A 22,979-nucleotide genomic window follows, 5' to 3' on the forward strand; every position below is an offset into this window, starting at 1 on the left:
TGAACGCGGAAGTCACACAGGTGTCGCCCACTACTGAGGGTGGAATGAACGCGGAAGTCACACAAGAGTCGCCCACTACTGAGGGTGGAATGAACGTGGACGTCACACAAGAGCCGTCCACTACTGAGGGTGGAATGAACGTGGACGTCACACAAGAGTCCCCCACTACTGAGGGTGGTATGCACGTGAACGTCACACAAGAGTCGCCTACTACTGAGGGTGGAATGCCCGTGGACGTCACACAAGAGTCGCCCACTACTGAGGGTGGAATGAACGTGGAAGTCACACAAGAGCCGTCCACTACTGAGGGTGGAGTGAACGTGGACGTCACACAAGAGTCGCCTACTACTGAGGGTGGAATGCCCGTGGATGTCACACAAAGGTCCACCACTGTTGAGGGTGGTATGGACGCGGACGTCACACAAGGTTCGCCTACTACTGAGGGTGGAATGCACGTGGACGTCACACAAGATTCGCCCAATACTGAGGGGGGAATGCACGTGGACGTCACGCAGGAGTCACCCAGTCAAGAGGATACATTGCATGAAAAACCGGACAACAGGAGGGAAACCTCTTCTATCCCAGAAGTGACTCTCATGCCGTACAGATGGCTCTGTGCGAGTGAAGGTAAATACAGCATCCAGGTTCACTGCAACTGCGACCCTCTGTGTGTTCTCTATGATGACTGCTGTTATGGTATGACAGAAAATGCAACTGTGTGCGCTGCCTCTGTCAGATTAACAAGGACACACGACACAATGCAATCTATTCCTGAAACTAACGAAACAGAAACTCAAAGTGACAGCACCACCTCGATTGCATTCCGTAATAAAACAGCTTCTTTGATACGGGGGAAAGAAGAAGTCGACCCTGTGTCTATTTTGCTGGCACATAAAAGCTCCTGTAGAAGAAGTCCCACTTTAAGTCAACAAAACCGACAAACCACATTACCCTATGTGGATAATTTTGGACTGAGTTTCTGGATGGTTGACCAGTGCCCGTCGTCTTGGCTAGAAGAAGAAAGCGTTGACAAATGTACTTATATCTCAAATACTAGCCTCACAGAAGACGTGGTATTGTACCAGCCAGTCACCGACTCAGATTCAATGATCACCTTCAGAAACAAGTACTGTGCAACTTGTCATGGTATTAAAAACGGCGGGGAACCATGGGAACTCGCCGTCTATTCCACTACATACGTACCAGTTGACTCCATTGCAAATTGCAGCTCCTCGGATTGCGTGTTAAGAAAACTCAAAGAAAGCGGAAGTAATTTAATTTTCGAGCCAAAACCGGAGTGGCATTTAAGAACATGCTTCAGGGAAGCCGAGGACGATGACTTCGGTCCTTGCAAGTTCGGTTTTATCAATGGAAGCCTACTCCGTGTACCTCGTCCACTCCCCCTGCACTCAGCTTTAAGAGATGCATGTATGGCGTACAACAATCCCGTTGTCGTCGGCGGTTTTGATAAAAGTTACAAGAACTTCCACTGCATGATCTGTTATAGAGGTGATTCTACATTCTGCGAAGGTGAGTGGTGCGTTTAAATATGAGAAACCCCATGTGTAAAAATATCAAAACCGTGCATCATTGGCGTGAATAATTTTCATTAAGCTTACTTGCCTCCCTCGATTTCGCCAATAGTAGGTATCAAAACGAAAATGGCTAAATGTAATTGATATTGACTTTGTGATGTGCGATATCTTTTGATTCTGTTTATGTTTGTGAAAATTACATGCATAAATGCAGGTTTGTGAAATTGCAGTTCAAATTAGTTTTCATTTCTAATCCGGAAAAAGCAACAACTGATTGTGTATTGACGGGAAAACTGAAATGAGCTACTGAGAAAATCGCGCCTTTTTCGAGATATGATGTAAGTCATTATCATTCCGATATAAGGTATAATTATTACCTTTTGCATCTTGGGATTGAGAGTCACTTTAATGTAGTACGCTTGTTTCATTATGTTTTATATATAAAAAGCCATTGTTCAGATCGAGGATCAAATAAGTAGCAGGTAAAAATCGTGAATCCAAGGAAGCGAATCTAAAACACTTCACATTTTCTCATAAGACAAATATAAAGTCGACTTACCAAGGAATAAACCGAACCAGTTGCTTGATGTCCTTTGGTATCTCTATTGGTTACACTTTTTGATACCTTATGGTGGCGTTTGGTCGGGTTTTGTGGCAGCTTTAAATTCGGCTGTAAATGGAAGCACGTAGCACGTATTAGGTCACCACAAATGGCAGTTTCATTTTTTAATAGGCTTAAACGTCTCACACGCTCCCTCGAGTTGCTAGGGAGTAATTAACTAATTAAATAGCTACTCAAGGAGGCGTGTCACACAGTTAAGCTGATTACACTGAATACATTTTAGCGAGAATACCCTGCAGGGTTGGTTCAATTCAGCTGGTACGATATTTGAATCTTAACGCGGTCCTAAGTCAAAATATAATTCTAGTTGTTCAAACTACACCTACACGATCATGTTTGTCAAGCTTAAATGTCCACTAATTAATTCACAAATGTTATATTCAGATCACTATTCCACACCGCCACTAGAAAGATTCTTCGGTCTTTCTCTCCGCGCTCTACTGTATGTGGGAGATCAAGACAAGAAACAGAGTGATGACGTCATGACTAGGGTGAGAAGAACGGACTGCAATAATCATAAATGATGAGGATGATAATGAAAATTGCATTTAGATATAAATAGATTGATTGATAGATTGATAGATAGATTGTAAATAACTACTTTATCAATTCATGTTAATATTCTAATATGATTGTCAGAAGTTTCTTCCCGATTTTATTGATGTTAACTGCTGCTCGGACCGTGAGTAGTAAAACTATGCATGCACAATATACATCTGCACACGTGCCTTTTTCCAGCCTGTAGATCAGCAGATAGTGTGCCCCCCTGGTTTTATTCCTGATGCCCAGGGCTGCCGCCCCCTTATGTACAATTTCACGGTGGTGCGGTCGCCCGTTCTCTTACATTTTGAGCCGTGTGGCTGGGTTCCAACACCAAGAGAGGGCTGTAGAGATATCAAAAGTGATGGTCGATTGATAGCTGCACTGAGAGCGGTGCGGGCACTTTTTCTTGCCTGTAGTCAGACACCCAGCGCGGATAACACGTCTATCGCCTTTGTCCTCAAAACAATAGTCACTCTTCGCGTAAGACTAGCCCACTACGAAGAAGTTCGCAATGTTTTTGACCAAGTACAAGCATGGATGGAAAATGCTCTGCAAAACGTGCAGTTGAAGATATCCGGAGGGCCAGTGGGTATACGTTCAGGATCGTCCTCTGCCTGCATGAAGAACGTCACGAACCACAACTCCGTGACGCCATTTAATGGAGCGACCACGCTCTCAACCCCGAAGCAGAGCCGCGGAAACATACCTGTCGGTAACGTTACACTTTTAATGTTAATGGCGCTGGTGGCAGCGGCGTGGGATTTCTAGCTATGGGTAAAACCATTTAAAGAAAGATATAGGATTGGACACTACTTTGGCTATAACTAATCCTAACATGTATATCTAAGTTTTTTCATTGTTGTTTTGTAGTTTGATGTTTTTAATTATAACCAAGTTTTAAAAACAGTTACAGTTTTACTATTAAAAATTCACCTCAAATATGTGTGTAGACGCTATGACCTCTGCCAGCAAGTTTCCGTTTTTGGCGTTGGTTTGTTTGTTAGATAACAAAAATTATGAACGCATTTTGATAAACTCTTCAGGATAAGTCAGAAATGGACCAACTTAGAAATAATAAAATTTTGTTCTTTATTTGATTAATTAATCATGATAATGAGCCGTCTTTTTTTTTTAAATCAAGACGCTTTATTCTGTATAGAATAATCCGTACATGCAGCAGACTAGAGCTATATATATATACAAGAGGCCATACCAAAGGCCCTACATAACGTCTTGCTGGACAGTTCAGTAAAAAGCATATACACTGTTTTTACAGTGTAGAATTAGCCAGAGACATATCTGTGAATTTCTATTGAAAATCAATCTGTGGTCCTGGTAGAGGGAAGAAGATTAGATTTGTTTTACTATTTGATTCATTTGATTCACTGTTTAAACAGCAACAATGTCTTGTGGTGCAGTGCATGTCTGGTAACATACATGTAGTAAATTGATCATTGAGAGAACATTACTTGTACACGTAACAAGCATTTTCATGATCGAAGTGATATTATTATCAATTTGACAAACAAAAAGTAGACGTATTGGTGCAAAGGTCGACAATTTGCAAAAGGGAAAGTTGCGTGTTATACAATATTCCAGAAACTGGCCAATTTACTTGAATAATTTAATTCATAGTACATTGAGCATTGAACTACATGTACGAATTATGGATTACATTTGGTGTAAAGTAAATTTCAAGTTATGTAGCTAATTTCAGGATTTTAACTAAATTCGGCGCTAGCTTAAATAACTACATGTATAGTAGTAGGATAAAACATGATATGATTGCACACAATTTATGTTTTAAAGGATTTATTGTTTGTCGATAATAAAACCTAGATTACATTTGCAAAGACACAGTATGATTAAATCGTATACGATTTTCGTTTTTTTTTTTTTTTTTTTTTATCGTGCGTGGCTACTGGCTTCGGTGAATATGTTTACATTACGTGCGGACGCCAGTGCTATTTCTCCCACATGACCTCCAGGTCAAGTAAAAAAAAACGGTTTTTCGAAAAAGAAAAGTAACCTTTCAGTCTCAGTGCATTTGCCGTAAGCGGCTTCCTTGTAGATCAATGCATTGTCGGCGCAGCACACATGTGGTCAGAAAAGGGAAACATTCTGCATGTGATTAACACTAAGTTTTCTAAAATATCTTTACCATTGTTATTCCCCCTTAACCCACCAAAGCTGGAAAGGAAAAAAGTCCAACAACAGGTTTAACCATTTTTTACGATCACGGCAAGTCACCGAACAATGCCCGGACGGGAGCTGTAAAATGCCAACTTCGATATATTGTTACGGTCGACGGGCTTGTTATTTTCAAAAATTATCATAATTGTGTTAACTTCACAAAACCAAAGAGCCTACGGTGGCCGTGAATCCGCACGATTTTACACGGCCACCGTCTGCCTCCGCTCAGAGGCCATACGAAAAGGGAAGAAAAAGGAATGTACGGACATCGAATGGCAAATGCAATCTAGGTTTAAAATTAGTACTTCACGCAATATTAAATGTCATTTTTTATACGGTAAATAGTTCTAGAATTTGAAAACTTTTTTAAATGTTGTGAGTGACTTTAGTTGTTAATGTATCATGTTGTAGAGCAAAAGGTTACAATTACCCTTTCATTAATCGCAAAGACAGCAATTTTTAATTCAATCTTAATTAAGTACAGTTTGGACAGTTATGAATGCAGGTATCATTTTGTTAGGGAGTAAATTCAATGCCTAAGTGCGGAATTGTGTTCTGTATAAGACAACTTAAAATTATGAACAACACAAGGGATTTAGTTAATTCAATGATTTCACAATCCAAAAGTATATTTTATGACGTTGAAAACAGCTGTGCACTAGCTGGGTGACTATAATTTGGAATTTATGGTCATGTAATTCAAATAAAATCTGTAAACCTTTCGTGTGCGTTCGGCTTAATTACTTCTTAGCAGCTCGAGGAGGCGAGTCAGACAATTAAGCCGATTCCACTGATTGCACTGTAGCGAGAATCCCCTGTAGAACAGGACTCAATTTTAATTGAATTTTATTAAACCATTGAGCCCTACAACTCATCAGAATAAAATACAGTAAAATATTAAGTCACAACAACAACAACAACAATACTACTACTACTTCTACTACCACTAATAATAATAACTCATCAGATTGATGCTAAATTTAATTTCTGTGCATATTTTAGGTACTTTCCTTAGTTGTTTAACTGTGAAACATTGTTAACTGATAACAATTTACTTGGTTTGAAAACGCTTGGTTTCCATAATTTTTTATGTATTTCTGCCTAATCGCACTGCAGCAAGAACATTTAAGAATAAAATAAAATTCATCCTCAATATCATTGAAATTGTATAAATTCTAAGTTCTTAATTTTTATTTGCATTTGTATACCTTCCAGTTTATACAGCTAGATTACGTGACGAATGTCTAAATTTACCAATAAATACCTTGTATTTCTGTGATATTGGCTTATTCAACTAGAATTGCACTGCAAAACTGTCAACAAGATGTTGGTAAAATAACCCTTAAACCCTGTGGATATTTCCCCAGTCAATGTTTGTCCAAAATTATCTTTCAAAATTCTTCTATCAAAGACAGTATAAAATTATCTGAAATATTTTCGTAAAAAATAAATGACAAGCCAATTGTTTCCAGTTCATTCCGTAAACACCAAATCCAATCAAAATTTTTGTTAATATCTTCATAGCAGAATTTTATAATACAGTTTTTCGAGGTGCGGATTTCCAACCAATGTTTTAAAATTCTTAAATCTACATGTACCAATCAAGTCCTTCTAGGGCTACAGTTAATGGCAATAAAAAATCAACCAATAAATACTACATGGAATGATAATTTACAGCTCAATTAACATATACCAGTAAACTGTCTAGTGTTAAATAATAGTTCCAAATACATAAAAAAACAGTATAATAAAAAGAGCAGACATGATTTTCTTTCTTCAAACTCTCCATTTTGTAGCCTGTCTAATGTTAAATAATAGTTCCAAATATAGAAAACAGTATAATAAAAAGAGCAGCCATCATGAGCTCCTCTCTATAGAAGAGTTCCCGGACAGTGCGGTGTTTGGAGCGTGCCCAAGTGTTCAGCTCCCAGACAGGGACGGCCACATGGACTATATCCGGCAGCATCAGCCCCACATCCCGCAAACTCTGGAAGGCAAACCCCTTAGAGAAAACCACGTGCTCTATGAACTGGTCTATGCCACTGATGAGGATGTGGGCCAGATTGATACTGAAGACCACCAGTAGCTTCCACGTCTTCACCCTGTGGCCGGAGTCACACAGGTTCAGAACAACAGCCGTGGACACCAACTCTGTGACAGCAAACAGCATGTGGTGTGCCCAATGCTGGTAGAAGTCCTCGTTCCAGTAGTTGAAGTAGGACCACCAGGAGTAGTAGTGAGGGTACACGGATACTAGGAGGGTAAACAGCCATCTCCTACGACATGTTCCACGCCGCAGGACCCCGACCAAATACCTTGACAAAGGACAGAAAACCACATATTACCATGGTATGGAATGAACACCACAATAAAAAAAAATATATTACGGGTATGTATTACGTATTTTAATATTAAAATATTATTCAAAAATATGAAAAAAATCACCTTTTTCTTATGACTTCATTTAGTCATACACGTGTGCGCATGATATAGCCAGCAACAAAAGTGAACAGTTATAACATGACTGAAATATTTCATCAACTGGATATCGCTGTTATCTGCAAGTGACCCTGGAGATAATTACAAAGGATAAGAATCAGGTGTTTGCTTACTTGATGGCATCATAGGTCAGGAACAGCACCAGCACAGTCAGCGTCCAGATATAGAAGGTGTTACTCGTAGCATTAAAATAGACATGTTTATATGAGCTGACAGGGTATTCATAGCGCCCTAGAAATAGAAATGTTTATGAGCTGACAGACAATACTGACTAGACACATAGGCCTGTGTTATATTCAATATTCCATATTGAAGAAATATTTTCTAGAAATGTTATATTTTATATAATATATTAAAGGAATGTGTCTAGTTATATGTAATATTTGATACTGCTTAGAACTACCAGTATATGTGTACCCCATGTATGAAAAATTCAAGACTATTTGTACCACAAACAATTGGGCCTTTACCTTAATAAGAGGTCAACAGGAAAGCTTTCTACAGGTGCCTAGAGCTACTTGTATACAGTTTTATGTATAAAACGGTAATTATTTGATCTTTTCAATGGGGCAGGGGCAATTCCGCATTTCACAGATTCTGCATCTTTTTAAGTTGAAATTAGAACATTTCTTTTGAATGGTAGCAAGAAAATATCAAAGCAGGTATCCTTGTTATTCTGTTCTTTGTGGTAAAAGCACCACAAATGCTACAGAAACATATTTTTAATGATACTTTAAGTTAATCTACAAAAGATAGATAATTTTCCCCATTGAAAAAGTCAATTCATTACCTATATACAACTTAAATAGTTCATACAATGTTGTTATATCTCAATATAGTAAATCTGTTTTGCCTCACCTCTGAATATTGTGTCAAAACAACTGCAGTCACAGGCATATCTGTCAATGATCTTCTTTTTGTCAGGAACCCAGATATGCTTGTAAAATACACCTGAAAAATGTATGTGTTTATGTGTATTACAAATATGCTTGTAAAATACACCTGAAAAATGTATGTGTTAATGTGTATTACAAATATGCTAGTAGAATACACCTGGGAAATGTACGTTTTATGTGTATTACATATTTGCTTGTAAAATACACCTGGAAAATGAACATATACTCTTGTACATACACCTGGAAAATGTTTGTTTGTATGTGTGTTGCATATATGCTACAAAAATACACCTGGAAAATACATACTGTGTGTTAAAGAAGGGTAAAAAATATATAACTTTACAATTACTACTAGTAATCATGGACGCATAGTTTCTTTCCTCAACCTACAAAAAAAATTACTTCATAACTCACCCAGTAAGTACTGTATGTTTGTGTTTTAGGTATATGTACTAGTAAGATAAAATTACCTATATGCAACAAAGGCAGAAGACATACAAATCCTACTGCAGAGACAAAACCTATCGCCTTTTCCTTGAAGTTGGTTCTGCTCCCAGTATCATGTGCTGTGGTCAGTTTCTTCTCCAGGTACTCCTGCATGGTGGAAGATACAGTGGCTGCAGGGAGTGTTCTTGGGGGTGACACAAGAAGTGGTCAACTGAGTGCTGAGGGAGAGGCAGGGGGAGTGGTCTAGGGAGTGGCCAAGGCAGATGCAAAGTAGTAGTCTACGGAGTGGCTAGGGGATTGGTCAAGGAAGGGAAGGGGGAGTTGTCTATATAATGTCAAGGGAGTAGCTGGGGGAGTGGTCTTGGGAGTGGCAAAGGGAGTAGCAAGGGAAGTGAACCAGGGAGTGACAGTGGGAGTGGTCTAGGTAGTGGCTGGGGGAGTGGCCAAGAGAGTGGAGGAGGAATGGTCTAGGGAGTGTCAAGCTTGAGGAATGGTCTAGGGAGTGGAAGGGGAGTGGTTTAGGGAGTGGCCTAGGGAGTGGAAGGGGAGTGGTTTAGGGAGTGGCCTAGGGAGTGGAAGGGGAGTGGTTTAGAGAGTGGCCTAGGGAGTGGAAGGGGAGTGGTTTAGGGAGTGGCCTAGGGAGTGGAAGGGGGTCTGGCCCAGGGAATGGCCAGGAGAGTAGTCTAAGGATTTCCACTTAATTTACAATGGATATGCTGCTTCTCAATTACTGCATCAGGAAGTAAGCTGTGGTGACTCGTGACAAAGATCAGCTGGTCCTACCATATGGATAATGTTTTTTTCGTCACCTAGAAACAGTAAAAATAAAGTTTCACATCAAAATGTATGAAAGTGCTCAATAATTCAAGCCCAACTTTAAAACTGTTTCCACCTATAGAGGTCTTTGCAAAATTTTGAATCAACAGTAAGTTGTGGCTAATTTATTCAACTCTTTGCCAATAGTATGCAAGTAAGGAAGTATGTGTCAACCCTCATGATAGAAGCACTCTGCATCACCTCCAAATGCTGTGTGATATATACATATCACTATCACAACCTGTAATATAATTTGGACATTATTGTTGCATTTTCCCCAAACCCCCTTATGTTCCCCATTCTGCCAACATTACTAGGTCATTTACTACTATGAATGCTTTAAAAAATACATTGTTTCAACTTTTATTTCTAATATTGCAAATGTTGGTTGTCCAATAATCTCTTTGCATACTTTAATGTTTTTTTTCTCTGCTTGGAACAACCTTGAAACCCTTTACTTATTGTGTAACAAACTCCAGATTTCTGTCTACATATGTAGAAATGAAAATCATGTTGGGAAACTTGACTAATTTATGAGAAATACATTTGGCAAACATGAAGTCCCCAAGACATGTATATTAATTTTTCTTCCTAAGGACATAACTTTTACAATTAAAATGCTTTATTCATACTCAGATACTAGACTAAGTATGTGACCATCACCACACCATATTTCAAATCCGAAGATGAAAAAAATCATGTGCAGAACCTTCATATTAAGCTTGGCATGGACTTGCAAGAAAATCCATGCATTATCACTCCTCTATCTACTACATGTACATACAGTCTCTAATATGCACTGGTAATGCTGTGCTAACATGTGAAAGATATTGGTGCCAGAAAGTGTATAATTATGGCCATCTTGCATATATCCAACAGGAGCTCTCAGATCTTAAGCTTACCTCTCATCTCCTCAACAATGTACAGCTACCAGTTTTCCCAGTGACTGGACTTTAAGTTGGAAAAGATTCATCTGCTTGTCTTACAGTTACCGGTAGGCCTCCTTGAAATTAAATTAAATGATATATAATAGAAATACTAACACATGAATTTCGTGAGGGTCATTGCTTCAGTTTTTGGGGCTTACATGCCATGTAGGTCATAATGCCTCACAACCTGCATGTTACACCCCATTTCCATAGATTTTTAGATTGATCTATCCCTGTGGGGAGTCCCACTAGATTACTGTCAGCTTGGCCAGCTTAAGTGTCTGTCCTGCCTACTAAAAGCTGAAAGGGGGTAATTAACTATGGTGTCCGCTCGGCTGACTGCAATTCAGCGTGAACCCCCAGGGAGTTAGGTCAATCTAAATCTTAATCTTTAGATCGATCTAAATCTCTGGGAAGGCACCCTTAGAAACTCTCGAGGCCACAAATGAAAACAGTATGTAGCATAATTTAGAAATGATGTGTGTAAGTAGAACATAGCTTAAATAAAAAGACCAAGGGCCTTTCAGAATGAGTTAGTGTGCATTAGCTTGAGCACACAATAACTCTATGGGGACTCATGCTGAATGTAATCAGATTACCAGACAAGGGTGCATTCATAACAACAGACTAAAACAGATCCGCAGATCAAATATGGGGACACACTAAAAAGCTTATCGCTTAATTTCCAATAAGACACTGAATAGATTCCCCATGGGGATTACGAAACAAGCATTCAAGTGGTTTGACTGTAATTGATCCGTGGATCAAATGGTTCAATGTTCAGAATGTGCTCTTATTCACAGGCGCTTATTCACCTCTTGGCACTGAGTAAAATAAACGGTGTCACTAAAATGCGCAATACACCACAATACAGCGCAACACAGTGCAATACACTTCAAAAATCAAATCCAGTTGCAATTACACAAAAGAAATGACCATTCCCAGCAAAGCAGGGTGATATAAAAACAACCTATATAACTAGGTAAGTAATATCGTTGATATAACTTAACAAATCAGCAAGACTTTTATATTGTCCGGTTGGCAGCCATGTTGGCGAGTGGCTCTTCTTGGATATATTACTGGCCAAGAAGAGCTACTCACCAACATGGCGACTGACCAAACAATGAAAAAATTGTCAAGTTGTATCAGCAATATTAATTACTATGTACTATATTTTGCTTTTATATCACCCTATATTATTTGAGATTACCCTTTCCTGTGTTTACTTGCAACTGGACTTGTGTTATCAAGTGTATTGCGCTGTGTTGCACTGTATTGCAGTGTATTGCGCATTTCAGTCACACCCTAAAATAAAGAGAGGCTGGTGATTATACAAGTACTTTGGAAACAATAGGATGTGTGTTAGTTTGTTAATCTAGTTGCATTCAGCTACAGTCTCCGTAGAGTTAGTCCACACTGGCTAGATCAGCTTGACTCATTCTGAACAGACCAACAAATACGCTATCAAACTGTTGCGTGAACGGGTACAAGAGGGCTTTAAATGCCAAAAATATACCACAGGGTGCTCCTGAATACACACAGTTTCCCCAGGATGTGGATTAATTTTTTATCAACTAGAGTTCCTAACACAATGTGTTACGAAGCCTCGTCATCCGCGTAGCATGTTAGGCCAAACGAGAGGCAAAAACCTCAACTGAGCCTTCCAACTCTTCCAGGGGCAACTGAAGCCTACCAAGGTCTTTCTGCTGGTCCTTAAAAATTTATAGCAAACAAGATTATTACCGCAAACATTGAGTACTACATCATGAACCTGCGTCATTGTTTAAGTGTGGAATTAAATGTAATAGACAATTCACTTCCTGAAACTCGCTTACCGCCAACATATTTTGAAAGTAGGTCAACTTCAGCTATCTTTACAAGTCTTTTTTCACAGAAGAACTCCGCAAATTTTAACCAGGATAGGCATCTTTCGATAACAAACGATTTTTATTTTCAGTCAGAAACATGCTGCTTCAACCGATAGCCATTTTGAACAAAATGTTGTAATCCCAATCATTACAGAGCACCATGAGTGAACTAAATATAATCTATGATCAGTCTATGTAGTCTGTCATGGCGCCGAATTGCTACAGTTGTGACAGTTGTGCTTTACAGGACGCATTGCATTTTGTATTGATCTGCAATTAGTCAGAAAAAAATTCGCAATCGGGGGATTTCTCTTAAAAGAATCAAAACTTGAATATTAAGCAAAAGGGATTTTTCTTACTCAGGAAGTTTTATTTTACTTTGAATTCAACTCAAACGAAACAATTTTTGTTGTTCATCTCTTTACACGTTTTCATTATTCCAAATTATGGGAATTTTGTGAATTTAGTTACGAAGAAAACGCATTAAATTTTAATGATCTATTTTAGCAACAGAACGATGGTTTAACGATATTGTCGGCAGTTCTACACATAGTCAAAGCAAACTAACACTTTTCAAGCTTTAAACAACAATCATCCATTTACACCATTTATTTGTTCATTTCTCTTTCTTTCTCTCTCTCTCTCTTTCTCTCACAAACACACACACGCACACACACACACACACACACACACACACACACTGTTCTCGAATGATTACACTAAAACACGCTGAGATTTTTGTTGTAAAAAACAATTTATTACATCCACGAAATTATTCATTTCTTATAACCGCAGTCAAGTCAACTCCTGGCTTTGACTATTAGATTTCAAGCACCAATTCCAACGTGAAATGTCATTGTTGACTAGGTCAACTGATGAATTTACCAGTTTCATTTTTCATCAACATGATATATAGGAACATGAGACGTTCCGATGTATTTAATGAAGAAACCTGCTAATGCGAAGTTATGGCGAGGCACGGACTGTTACATGTATATTAATGAGTGCACAGCGTTCATTCCTGCTTCAGTTTACTGTAAAGACACGTACATCGTACATAAAGCAACTGTCACTGCTGCTCAGTGTCCTTCTTTCTCAACTGCACTGGTATCGCTTTTCGCTTTCACTTCCTCTTGAGTCTTTTCATTCTTTTTCACTGAAAACAAAAGTGGAACGTGATGAGGTGTTTGTGTAGAAGTTAAAACCAAAACCTCACAGATACGAGTAAACTACTGACACTTGGGAAGCCCATTAACTATATGCGAGGCGGCTATTCATTAAGTTTGACAAACGAGGTACATTGTAGTTTTCCTTTCTCTCTGGGCTCGCTTGGAGATAAATTATGGTACAATTAAATCCTATTTAACATTCTGCTATAATTGTACACAGGTTTGTTACGTACTCTATAAAAGGTAGCTTAGTTATGTTGAGTGGTTCTTACCTCTAGGGGGACCCCACTCCGCTTCCACCGCGTTCAGCTCCCTGGGACGCTGTTCCTGGAACTGGGCCACCATCATCTTGATGGCCTCCTGGGTGCCTTCGTCAGTGTTTGATACGCCGGGACTGACCTCCAGGCCCCGGGCTGCCTTCTTCTCCTCCTCCGACATGCTGCCCGATACGATTGTTATCACTGCAAAAATAAAGAAATGCAATTTTAATAATTAAGGTTAATCAATGAACAAAATTAAGTCAATATTCACGGTACCACAGTACTAAAAGTACAAGTTCACTTTTCCTTCACAGCGACTGTATACTTACATTCACGCATTGCTTGTTTTAAATTTTAGCTTAGATTATATGTCTGATATGCACAGTGTGCTTGTGCCTGTATAAGAAAATCCATATGGCGAGTGGGAAATAGGGACGCAAACGTTCACGTCTGAAAAATCCCCTGCGCCATGAATATAATAATTAGTCGCTGGGGAAATAATGTAAAGTTAGTTTCATAAACGACAAAATTCCCATATCTTCTTTTAATACCATCCCTAATATAAATTCTCGTTTTACGCATTCTTGTTCCTATAGACGTGGACGTGTTACTTTGTATTCTGATCATAGTGTGGGAACTGTTATCAGATGGTCGGTGACGTCTTTTAAATATGTAAGTACTCAACAACTGTATTTTCCCATAACAAGTGTATAAGCACTAATGATAATAAAAAGATTATTATTATTATTATATTTGTGTTAGGCAGACATAACTTGTCAAATCATTATACACACATGTTAGATATATAGCGGCAGCTCCACACCACTACATCATATGTACAAGCACATTTAAACAAACTCTTTCTTAGGCAACCACGGCCTCTCTCACCTTCCAACATCTCTTTTCGCGTCACGTGGAGACCGTAATTGTAACTAAAACGCACCACAGGTACTCTGTTGCTAACCACTTTGAAATGATTTACAGGCAAGCGCTGATTTCAAAAATATGTCTGACGATTTCGCAGTTTTAGTGACTAGAAAAGTTCCCCCACCAACAAAATTTCCAGCCAACATGACTCATCTGTTTTTTCGAAATTCTGGCGTATCGCTATTTCAGTGCATACATTATCTCTATTACTCATTTATTTATCGATTTACAGCCTCGCTGGCTATAAATCAATACAAATAATACACCTAATATTTGCCAGAATTGCATTAACCAAAGCATGACCTCTTATGTTCCACTCCAACGTGCCGGAGCAATAGAAATTAACCGTACAAACAGAAACGCCCACAGTAAAATTGAATCTTTAGAATTTCATATTATTTGCCTTATAGGTTTTTGTTCTCACAGTGAAAAAGAAAATTTTAAAAACTCCGTCCCCTCGTAGATCACCCCTACATCACATTTCACCAGTAGTAATTGACATATAAATTCAGTATGCAACGCAAGATGGCGTAAAGGACCTTTGGCCACGACACTTCAGTCGACACTAGGGAGGACTTGTGAAAGCCTGTGCCTTAATCTTTCATATAAACTTTATCGCCCTCCCCTCTTCACTGATAAGTACAACTTAACAAGTACCTGTTCTGCCATTCTTTTAACATGATAAATACAAGTGTTAGATGTATTTTTGACTACCGTTTTATGCGTATGGTGAGGAAGATATGGATCATCTTTTCAATGTCAAACAATATGAAGATCGACCTTCAATGAAAACTCCTTTACATGTTGATATATAAAATACGACAAACTCATTATTTATGCCAGACATTCAACACATGAACAACCTACTATGCACATACTTGTTGACAACACAGTGGTGTCCACGTGACCCCCGCATGATATCTACAGACTTACATTCATTAAGCAAAACACATTTGCAGAGAACTTAAAACTCTCTGACCTTCCTATATATCTCTGTTCACATCACGTTTTAACTGTTCTTATTACCAAAACGCACCACAGACGCTGGATTGTTAAACACTTAAAGGTGGTCTACACTTAAGCGTTGATTCCATAAAGTTGTCTTGCGATTTCGCAACTTAAGATTTTCAAATTTCCCATTACTAACAAAACTGCACTAGGCAGCCGTTTTTCCCCCCAAATATTTTCATATCGCCATTTCAAACCATTTATTCAATTCATTTCACTATTTTAGGCTTCACTGAATATTATAAATGGAGAACACTTGAAGTGTTTGTCACACAGCTTTGTTTTCATCTAAGAATGGTCCTCACGACACCTTTTCTTTTCCACTTTGACATTCGGAAACAATCGAAACCTGCTGCACAGTTGAGAAGCCGACGTAGGAATTGAAACCTTGGAAATTCCAAATATTTACCTTGCTGATCCTTTGTTCAGACAAACACAAAGAATTACTGAATTTCCACATGAAAAAGAAAATTTCCAAAAAGCTCTATAACCTCATAAAATCCCCCATACCACAACACAGAAGAGGTCAAAGGAAAACAAGTTCACTACGTTAGGGAGACTGTTGTAGCTAGAGAATTCTAGAAACTTGCCTACGTGCCCTTCATCACCACTTCTTACCCGATAGTATTGACTGCCTGCCTGGCAACGCCTGTACCCTTAATTGTCCTTTATATATGAGGGCGATTTATTTGGTTGCCAATTGAAAACACTGTGGGTGGTTAGGCCAAAATATACACTTATGTTTATACATTCAGCATATGTACAAATTATGTTTTGTAATCACGTGGGAAAAATTACATGTATCTATCTCTCTACTTGCATAAACGTACAGAAAACAAAACCACAAAGGTGACCTTAAAAAAACTATTTTAGAACAACACGGAAATGACATGTCGAAAGTGATGATGCTAATTTTTTCATTTGGAAAATACATGCTTCACAGATAAATTCAATGCTGGTAGTCAGAATGCGATTGTCGTCTCATATAAAATAATAAATCTTTATCTTCTGATTGAATGGTATGACTAATATACATGCAACTCTTACTACTGCTACATGATGTGTGCAAACATTCTGTACTATTTTTAAACATCATTATGGGCATTACCAGTTACAGTGTATATGTACAAACAGTATGTGCCATAAAACACGGATAAGAAATATTAATAATCTAAGGCCTACACAGAACGTCAAACCATATTATACACAAATGGCGGCATATATGCACAATGCTGCGCAATCACTACATCATATGTACGAATCAATGTACGTTTAAACAAATGCATTTGGTAGGTACCCATGAACTCTCTCTCACCTTCCAACATCTCTGTTCACTTCACTTGGAAACCGTTCTTGTAACCAAAACGCTCGCTCCACGGGTTACTGTGCTGTCAATCACTTCAGATGACCTACACGCAAGCGTTGATTTCACAAAGTTGCCCGTGATTTCATCATAAAAGTGACTATAAAAATTCCCGATTACTCACAAACATTTTTAGCTAGCATTCGTCATCCGTTTTTCCCAATCTTTTCATATCGTTTTCTGTGCATGGGGTAATTTATTCTTCGTTTGTTAATTTTTATCGGCATCAATGGCTATGAATCAATAGACACATAAAATATTTAACAGAAGTTTAGCGCTTTGCCCCCTTCTGTTCACTTCAACCATTTCTGTTACCCTAAACAATCAAGAAGATCTGAGAGACGCCGGCTATGGAATTTCCAGACAAAGATATAGTTATCGGATTTCCGTTTTTCAAAAGAACATTCAATGGCAAAATTTCCTCACAAAAATTCCCTGTTTCACAACACACAAGAAACCCAAAAACAATACCAGGTGCTCGAGAGACGTCTAGAACATTGCTTATCATAACAGCTGTTAGGGCGCCAAAGGGATGGAAACTGCTCTGCATACTGATATCTCGGAACACGGATACATATCTAATTCGTAATCTATGCTTTTTCAAAAGTCAATTCTGGAAGATCTTCGCAAAGCTATTGACAAACAAGTTGTACCAGGGAGACATTTATATATTGTAACTATGTATAACCGTGTCCATTCAATTCATTTGCTTTCTTTATTTCGAAAAGTCAATTCATTTGCTTTCTTTATTTCGACACATGGTTACCCCCTCCTGCAGCCCTGTGAGTTGCTGGCAGAAAGTCAATATTGCTAAGCTTACAATAAGCGGAGTACATGTCCTTATATTTACCTCAAATATTCAGTAACCGGTATTATCTGTTGGAGAACGAGAAAATATGTCATCATATATAGGGCAAATAACGAAAATTAATATAGACTTCTAAACAGTAATGGGCGCACAGTTGAACATGTACATATGCACGACAACAACACCGACAGCAAAAAAAAAAAAAAAAAAAAAATGTTTCACATAAGCTAATACTGAAATATTATCTAGATCTTGTTTATAAACATTCTTTTAATAAGATTAGCAGCTCTAAAACTCTGTATTAGGTAAACGACTGCCTGTAATGTTAAAAGTATCTTTATAGGTCGGATCCCATATCTGGCATGACTTTTGGTACAGAAATGAAAGGTACCGCTGTAGATACCCAGAGTTCATATCGTTTATTCAAATCTTAATCATGTACCCCTCATATTTGGTGTTTATTATGATTTTGAAACAGCTAAATTATCCATAGAAATGGCAAATCCAAATATCTCCATATTCATACACAATTAACACCAGAATGTTCTCTTTAAAAGTTAAATATTGTTATTCTATTTCCATCCACAGTCAACAGACAGTACACAAGGAAATATCTATTACACCTAAGTGGGTATTATCACAATTGAAAATATTCCTGCGCCAATGATAAATTTTGTGAACAGTTAAGACGTAATGCTGCTTTCATAGAAACCAAATTTCCCAAGTAAAGCGCTGTGAGTCATATTTTTTCTTTGAACCTCGCATGTCTGGTTTTAGACATTTTTATCACAAGAATGAAGTAGTCAAAACACGTTGATACACGTTTATAAATCTCTCACTTGCTCACGTCTTTATCGACTTTATATTGTAAAGAAACGTACTGATAAGCGGAGTGCGGGAAAGGAGCAGCCCGTTTTACTAGGTACCTAAAGTGACCCATGTCTAAACTCCAGTTATTTATCTTATAAATCTTTTTTAACAAAACATTTAAGACCAGAATACATTTTTGAAAAGCTTTTCCCAAAGCCCCATAACCCGAGAAAATCCTTCTAAAAATATACCACTATAATAAAATGGCAAGCACATATGAAGTATTCGGGAACTGAAGTTTCTTCTGCAACAAAATTCCCCAATTTTTCATGTGTAAGGGAAATATTTAATTACAGTATACATTTTTGAGAAATATTGCCCGAAGTTTCATAACTCCGACCCAAAAATTCCTTCTTATATTTCATTACACACCCAATAAAATGACAAGCATAATGAAATTAATCTTGGAACCGATCTTTTCTTTTGTAATTGAAGGAAGTCCTCGACTCCGTTGAGGTTGAAAATACCTTGATTCGTAAATACTTCGTGAATCATCTACCAAACTGTCCAATCACATTTCAACACGTAAAAATTCAGAGTGATTGGAGAGTATAAAAAATCTGGAGAAATATGGTTAGTAAGAGAGAGGGATTATACCATTAAAATGGGAAACGTAGAAAGCAAAGTGGAAGAAATTGTTGTCGGCATATACGAACCTAACAACGTTCCATCCGATCGGTACTTTCTGCGTTCACATGGCGCATATTGCAAAGTTCGAAAAGAAGCTACCCGGAATGGGCAGGTGAAAGTCACAATTGAGTGCAGATGCCACGTTTACCAGAGTCGGGCCACGGCTTGCAACCTATCTAAGGCGACATATTGATGAATAGTAAGAATAACTATAGACGTAATTCAGAACCTGAATTTTGACGCCCAATGAGACATGAAACCAATCATACCACTTGAGGATTCCAGCCGGACAAACAGCCCAACAGACTGACCATGAGAAACAGCAACAATGAGACATGAAACCAATCATACCACTTGAGGATTCCAGCCGGACAAACAGCCCAACAGACTGACCATGAGAAACAGCAACAATGAGACATGAAACCAATCATACCACTTGAGGATTCCAGCCGGACAAACAGCCCAACAGACTGACCATGGGAAACAGCAACAAGAATATTCGCACATTGAAATATACGAAAAGAGAACATAATAGTTAGTAAATTACCGTATTTCAATGTATAAACTGTTATATAAACGAGGATGCCACTTCCCTGAGTAGAACCTTCATAAATGTCAAGCAATTTGTGGCACCACTCTTTTTGTGTACAAAATGTATATCTCCGAGTCACTATGCCTTTCTCTACGACGAATGTGAAGCTATACTGTGTTATCCTTAAATGTTCTCGAATTTGGTTTCAGAAATAAAATTCAATTATTTAATTTAATCCGTTTTCTTCGCTTTCTACTGTGCTGCGCGGGAAAGGAGCAGCCCGTGTTACTATGTAACTAAAGTGACCCCTGTCTAGATTCCAGTTATTTGTCTTATAAATCTTATTTTAACAAAACGTTTAAGAACAGAATACATTTTTGAAAAGCTTTTCCCAAAGCTCCATAACCCAAGAAAATCTTTATAAAAATACACCACTATAATCAAATGGCAAGCACAATAAAAAGTATTCTGGAACTGAACCAAGTTTCTTTTGCAATAAATTTCCCCAATTCTGCTATGTGTAAGGGAAATATTTAATTGCAGTATACATTTCGAAGAATATTGCCATAAAGTTCCATTACTCCGACCCAAAAAAAAATCCCTTCTTATATTAATACACAGCCAATCAATCGACAAGCACAATGAAAAGAATTTTGGAACCGAACCAAGTTTCTTTTGTAATAGAAGGTAGTCCTCAATTCTGTTGAGGTTGAAAATACCTTTATGCGCAAAGACTTCTTGAGTCATCTACAAGTCCGTCCAATCACATTCCAACACGTTAAGATTCAGAGAGATTGGACGGTATAAAAATTCTGAAAAAAATGCTTAGTAACAGAAAAGTCTGCTACACTAAAATGGGAAGCGTACAGAGCGGTGTGGAAGAAATCCCCGAAGGGGAATACGATCCTGGCAAAGTTCCGTCTGATAGTCAGGTTCTATATTTTCATGGAAGAAAATGCAAAGTTCTTCACAGAAGGAACATCTTCACAGGGAAGGTGAAAGTTATCATTAAGTGCAGATGCAACGTTAACCGGAGTCGGGTCACGTCTTGCAACCTATCTAAGCCGAAATATTAATGATCAGTAACTCTATCAATAGACGAATCACAGAAACTAAATTTCGACGCCCAATGAGATTTGGAACCATGCAATCACACAACTTGAGGATACCAGCCGGACAGACAGCTCAACAGACAGACCATGATGACTACCAGCATCAAGAATATATACGCACATAGAATACACGGAGAGAGAACATTAGATAATCCTAGTAAAGCTGTAATAAGTTTACAAACGAGCCGAGTGAACATATAGCGATTGAATCACTTATTTTTATGTATTGCCTGTTATATAAATGAAGATGCCACTTTTCTGGATAAAACCTGTATAAATATCAAACAATTTGTGGCACCACTCTTTCAGTGTATATCTCCGAGTCACTATACCTTCCTTAACAGTTAATGTGTAATCCCGTGTTATCCTTGAATGTTCTCGAATTTGATTTCAGAAATAAAAATCAATTATTCAAACTGAGCCGTTTTTGCTTTTTCGCTTTTTTATTCATTTGACTCCCCGGCAACATGATTAAATTATTATATATGTTGGATTTTAGATGATGTTATATCCTATTAATTCTTTTTTTCTTTTTGGCTTCCAAGGCTGTCCGTGCAAGCCCAAACTTTCTAGAGACAAGAATGATTTACTAAATCTAGTATTAAGAAATGCATTTTCACAAAATAGGTTTTTGAAGGTAAAATGAATTAAGCTAAACCAATGTGAATTACAGCAATAAACAAAAAGTTTTATTTCCGGTTGCCCTTTTGTGTGATAGATCTTCGATTTTTTAGTTTTCAGTGAAAATAAGTTCTTTTAGACTTATATGCCGTTGTAAACAATGACAAAATTGCCGATATATGGTGAAATGAGTATCGATCCCCTCGCAAATATCTTTAAACAACAGTAAGGCTAAATTGGCTGAACATAGGCGTTGCCACTTTTCGTTTGTAAAGGCACGTATTGATTATTTTACTGTTATGTTGGGGATCTTTTTTACAAAGGCTATTCAATAAAGGTTTTTTCTTTATTTTTTAAAAACTGTCAAACTCTTTAGATGCTTTCTTTTTAGAAATGCGCAAATTGCATTCATAATGCCAACGAGGTTCATTCCGAGGTGTTGGCCTTAAGAAATGGATAATAGAGAAGTGCATGATATAATGCGGCAACACGTTATTTATGAGAAATGACCAAAGAATAAAAACTCTAGCAGTCGATGTCTATATTGATTGTCACTACAGACGGTACAAGCACATCATTACACACTTTAATAAAACACCAGTCTGTGGATTTAGATTTTTACTGAAGTACATAAATATGAGGCACAGTCTCTTTTTAAAAACTTTCTTCTTACCAAATACACGTACGGCATGCATGTGCCGAAATTCTCCCCATCATCAACACACTATCACTGCAGTTACGAACTAAGCACCTAAATATTCAGAGAGCAAATCACACGTGTACACTAACCAGTGCATTGTACAGAGGCGCCAGCCGGAGATACAGCTTCTCAAAGGAAAAAAAATTAATAAAAACACAGAGCTGTTTTGAATACCTTTAAGGCATGAGACCAATTATTTCATTCTAACAATAATTCATGTTTCCTTTGTTACATATCCTGAAGTCTGGGTCATACTTACAACTATTAACTACCACCAACTGCAATGAATCTCACATTCAGATGGACGGACAGACCGTGACTACCAACAGCAAGAAAATAATACAGATTTGCGAGGAAACGTCAGATTAGCCTTGTTAATCTGTAATAACCGAGACGGATTAACCTATATTGGTTCTTTTAATTCATTAGCTTTTTATGACTCAGTACGCCATTTTTCTGCGTCACACTGCTGGAATGTACATTTACATGTACCAAATACTGCATATACCTTATAAAAAAAACACTCAAAATAGTAACGTCGTGTGTACTTCTTACCGTGACTATGAAGTAAATCCATGGTGCTACACGTAAGATTTTATCATAAACTGCTCCCCTCTTCCCTAACAGATAA

At 37.9% G+C, this 22,979-nt stretch overlaps 3 protein-coding genes across 12 annotated transcripts in view; 1 reads left to right on the forward strand and 2 right to left on the reverse strand.

Moving 5' to 3' along the window:
• The first annotated feature begins 894 nt into the window (after window positions 1-894).
• Window positions 895-4,601, forward strand: LOC147759480 (uncharacterized). The gene is made up of 3 exons (XM_086997634.1): window positions 895-1,530; window positions 2,542-2,648; window positions 2,896-4,601. The coding sequence occupies exons 1-3, from the start codon at window positions 984-986 to the stop codon at window positions 3,466-3,468; spliced, it is 1,227 nt and encodes a 408-aa protein (XP_086853760.1). The 5' UTR covers window positions 895-983; the 3' UTR covers window positions 3,469-4,601.
• Window positions 4,602-5,722: 1,121 nt separating this feature from the next.
• On the reverse strand, window positions 5,723-12,403 carry LOC106171339 (uncharacterized). Of its 2 annotated transcripts, none has more exons than XM_086997635.1 (6): window positions 12,316-12,403; window positions 10,454-10,554; window positions 8,759-9,544; window positions 8,251-8,343; window positions 7,506-7,623; window positions 5,723-7,208 (listed from the first exon to the last, which is right to left on the reverse strand). In XM_086997635.1, exons 3-6 carry the CDS (start codon window positions 8,886-8,888, stop codon window positions 6,701-6,703), a joined length of 849 nt encoding a protein of 282 aa, XP_086853761.1. In that variant the 5' UTR covers window positions 8,889-9,544; window positions 10,454-10,554; window positions 12,316-12,403; the 3' UTR covers window positions 5,723-6,700. The 2 variants fall into 2 exon arrangements, with proteins under 2 accessions (XP_086853761.1, XP_086853762.1); XM_086997636.1 differs by lacking the exon at window positions 12,316-12,403 and adding an exon at window positions 11,997-12,148.
• A 680-nt stretch (window positions 12,404-13,083) lies between these two features.
• Window positions 13,084-22,979, reverse strand: part of LOC147759481 (uncharacterized) — a 38,880-nt gene continuing 28,984 nt past the window's right edge. For 4 of the 9 annotated variants that reach the window (XM_086997184.1, XM_086997183.1, XM_086997181.1 and 1 more), the window contains exons 2-3: window positions 13,790-13,978; window positions 13,084-13,504 (exon numbers count right to left, since the gene is read on the reverse strand). In XM_086997184.1, coding sequence (XP_086853310.1) covers window positions 13,428-13,504; window positions 13,790-13,978 — 266 coding nt within the window. In that variant the 3' untranslated portion in view covers window positions 13,084-13,427. Of the gene's footprint in view, window positions 13,505-13,789; window positions 13,979-14,106; window positions 14,237-14,665; window positions 14,866-16,982; window positions 17,214-22,903; window positions 22,941-22,979 lie in introns of those variants that run through there. The other 5 variants (XM_086997182.1, XM_086997180.1, XM_086997185.1 and 2 more) reach the window with 5 other exon arrangements.

Source organism: Lingula anatina, chromosome 10 (genome assembly GCF_051362555.1).
Source record: "Lingula anatina isolate TDL-2025a chromosome 10, LinAna3.0, whole genome shotgun sequence".
NCBI lineage: Eukaryota > Metazoa > Brachiopoda > Lingulata > Lingulida > Lingulidae > Lingula > Lingula anatina.

Excerpts from the sequence above, each read along its gene's own strand:
- LOC147759480 (XM_086997634.1), top strand. The coding sequence starts at position 984 with ATGGTTGACCAGTGCCCGTCGTCTTGGCTAGAAGAAGAAAGCGTTGAC. Across the intron at positions 1,531-2,541 it reads TGATTCTACATTCTGCGAAG|ATCACTATTCCACACCGCCA; the intron begins GTGAGTGGTGCG and ends TGTTATATTCAG. Across the intron at positions 2,649-2,895 it reads GTGATGACGTCATGACTAGG|CCTGTAGATCAGCAGATAGT; the intron begins GTGAGAAGAACG and ends GCCTTTTTCCAG.
- LOC106171339 (XM_086997635.1), bottom strand. The coding sequence starts at position 8,888 with ATGCAGGAGTACCTGGAGAAGAAACTGACCACAGCACATGATACTGGG. Across the intron at positions 8,344-8,758 it reads TCTGCCTTTGTTGCATATAG|GTGTATTTTACAAGCATATC; the intron begins GTAATTTTATCT and ends TACATTTTTCAG. Across the intron at positions 7,624-8,250 it reads TTTTGACACAATATTCAGAG|GGCGCTATGAATACCCTGTC; the intron begins GTGAGGCAAAAC and ends TTCTATTTCTAG.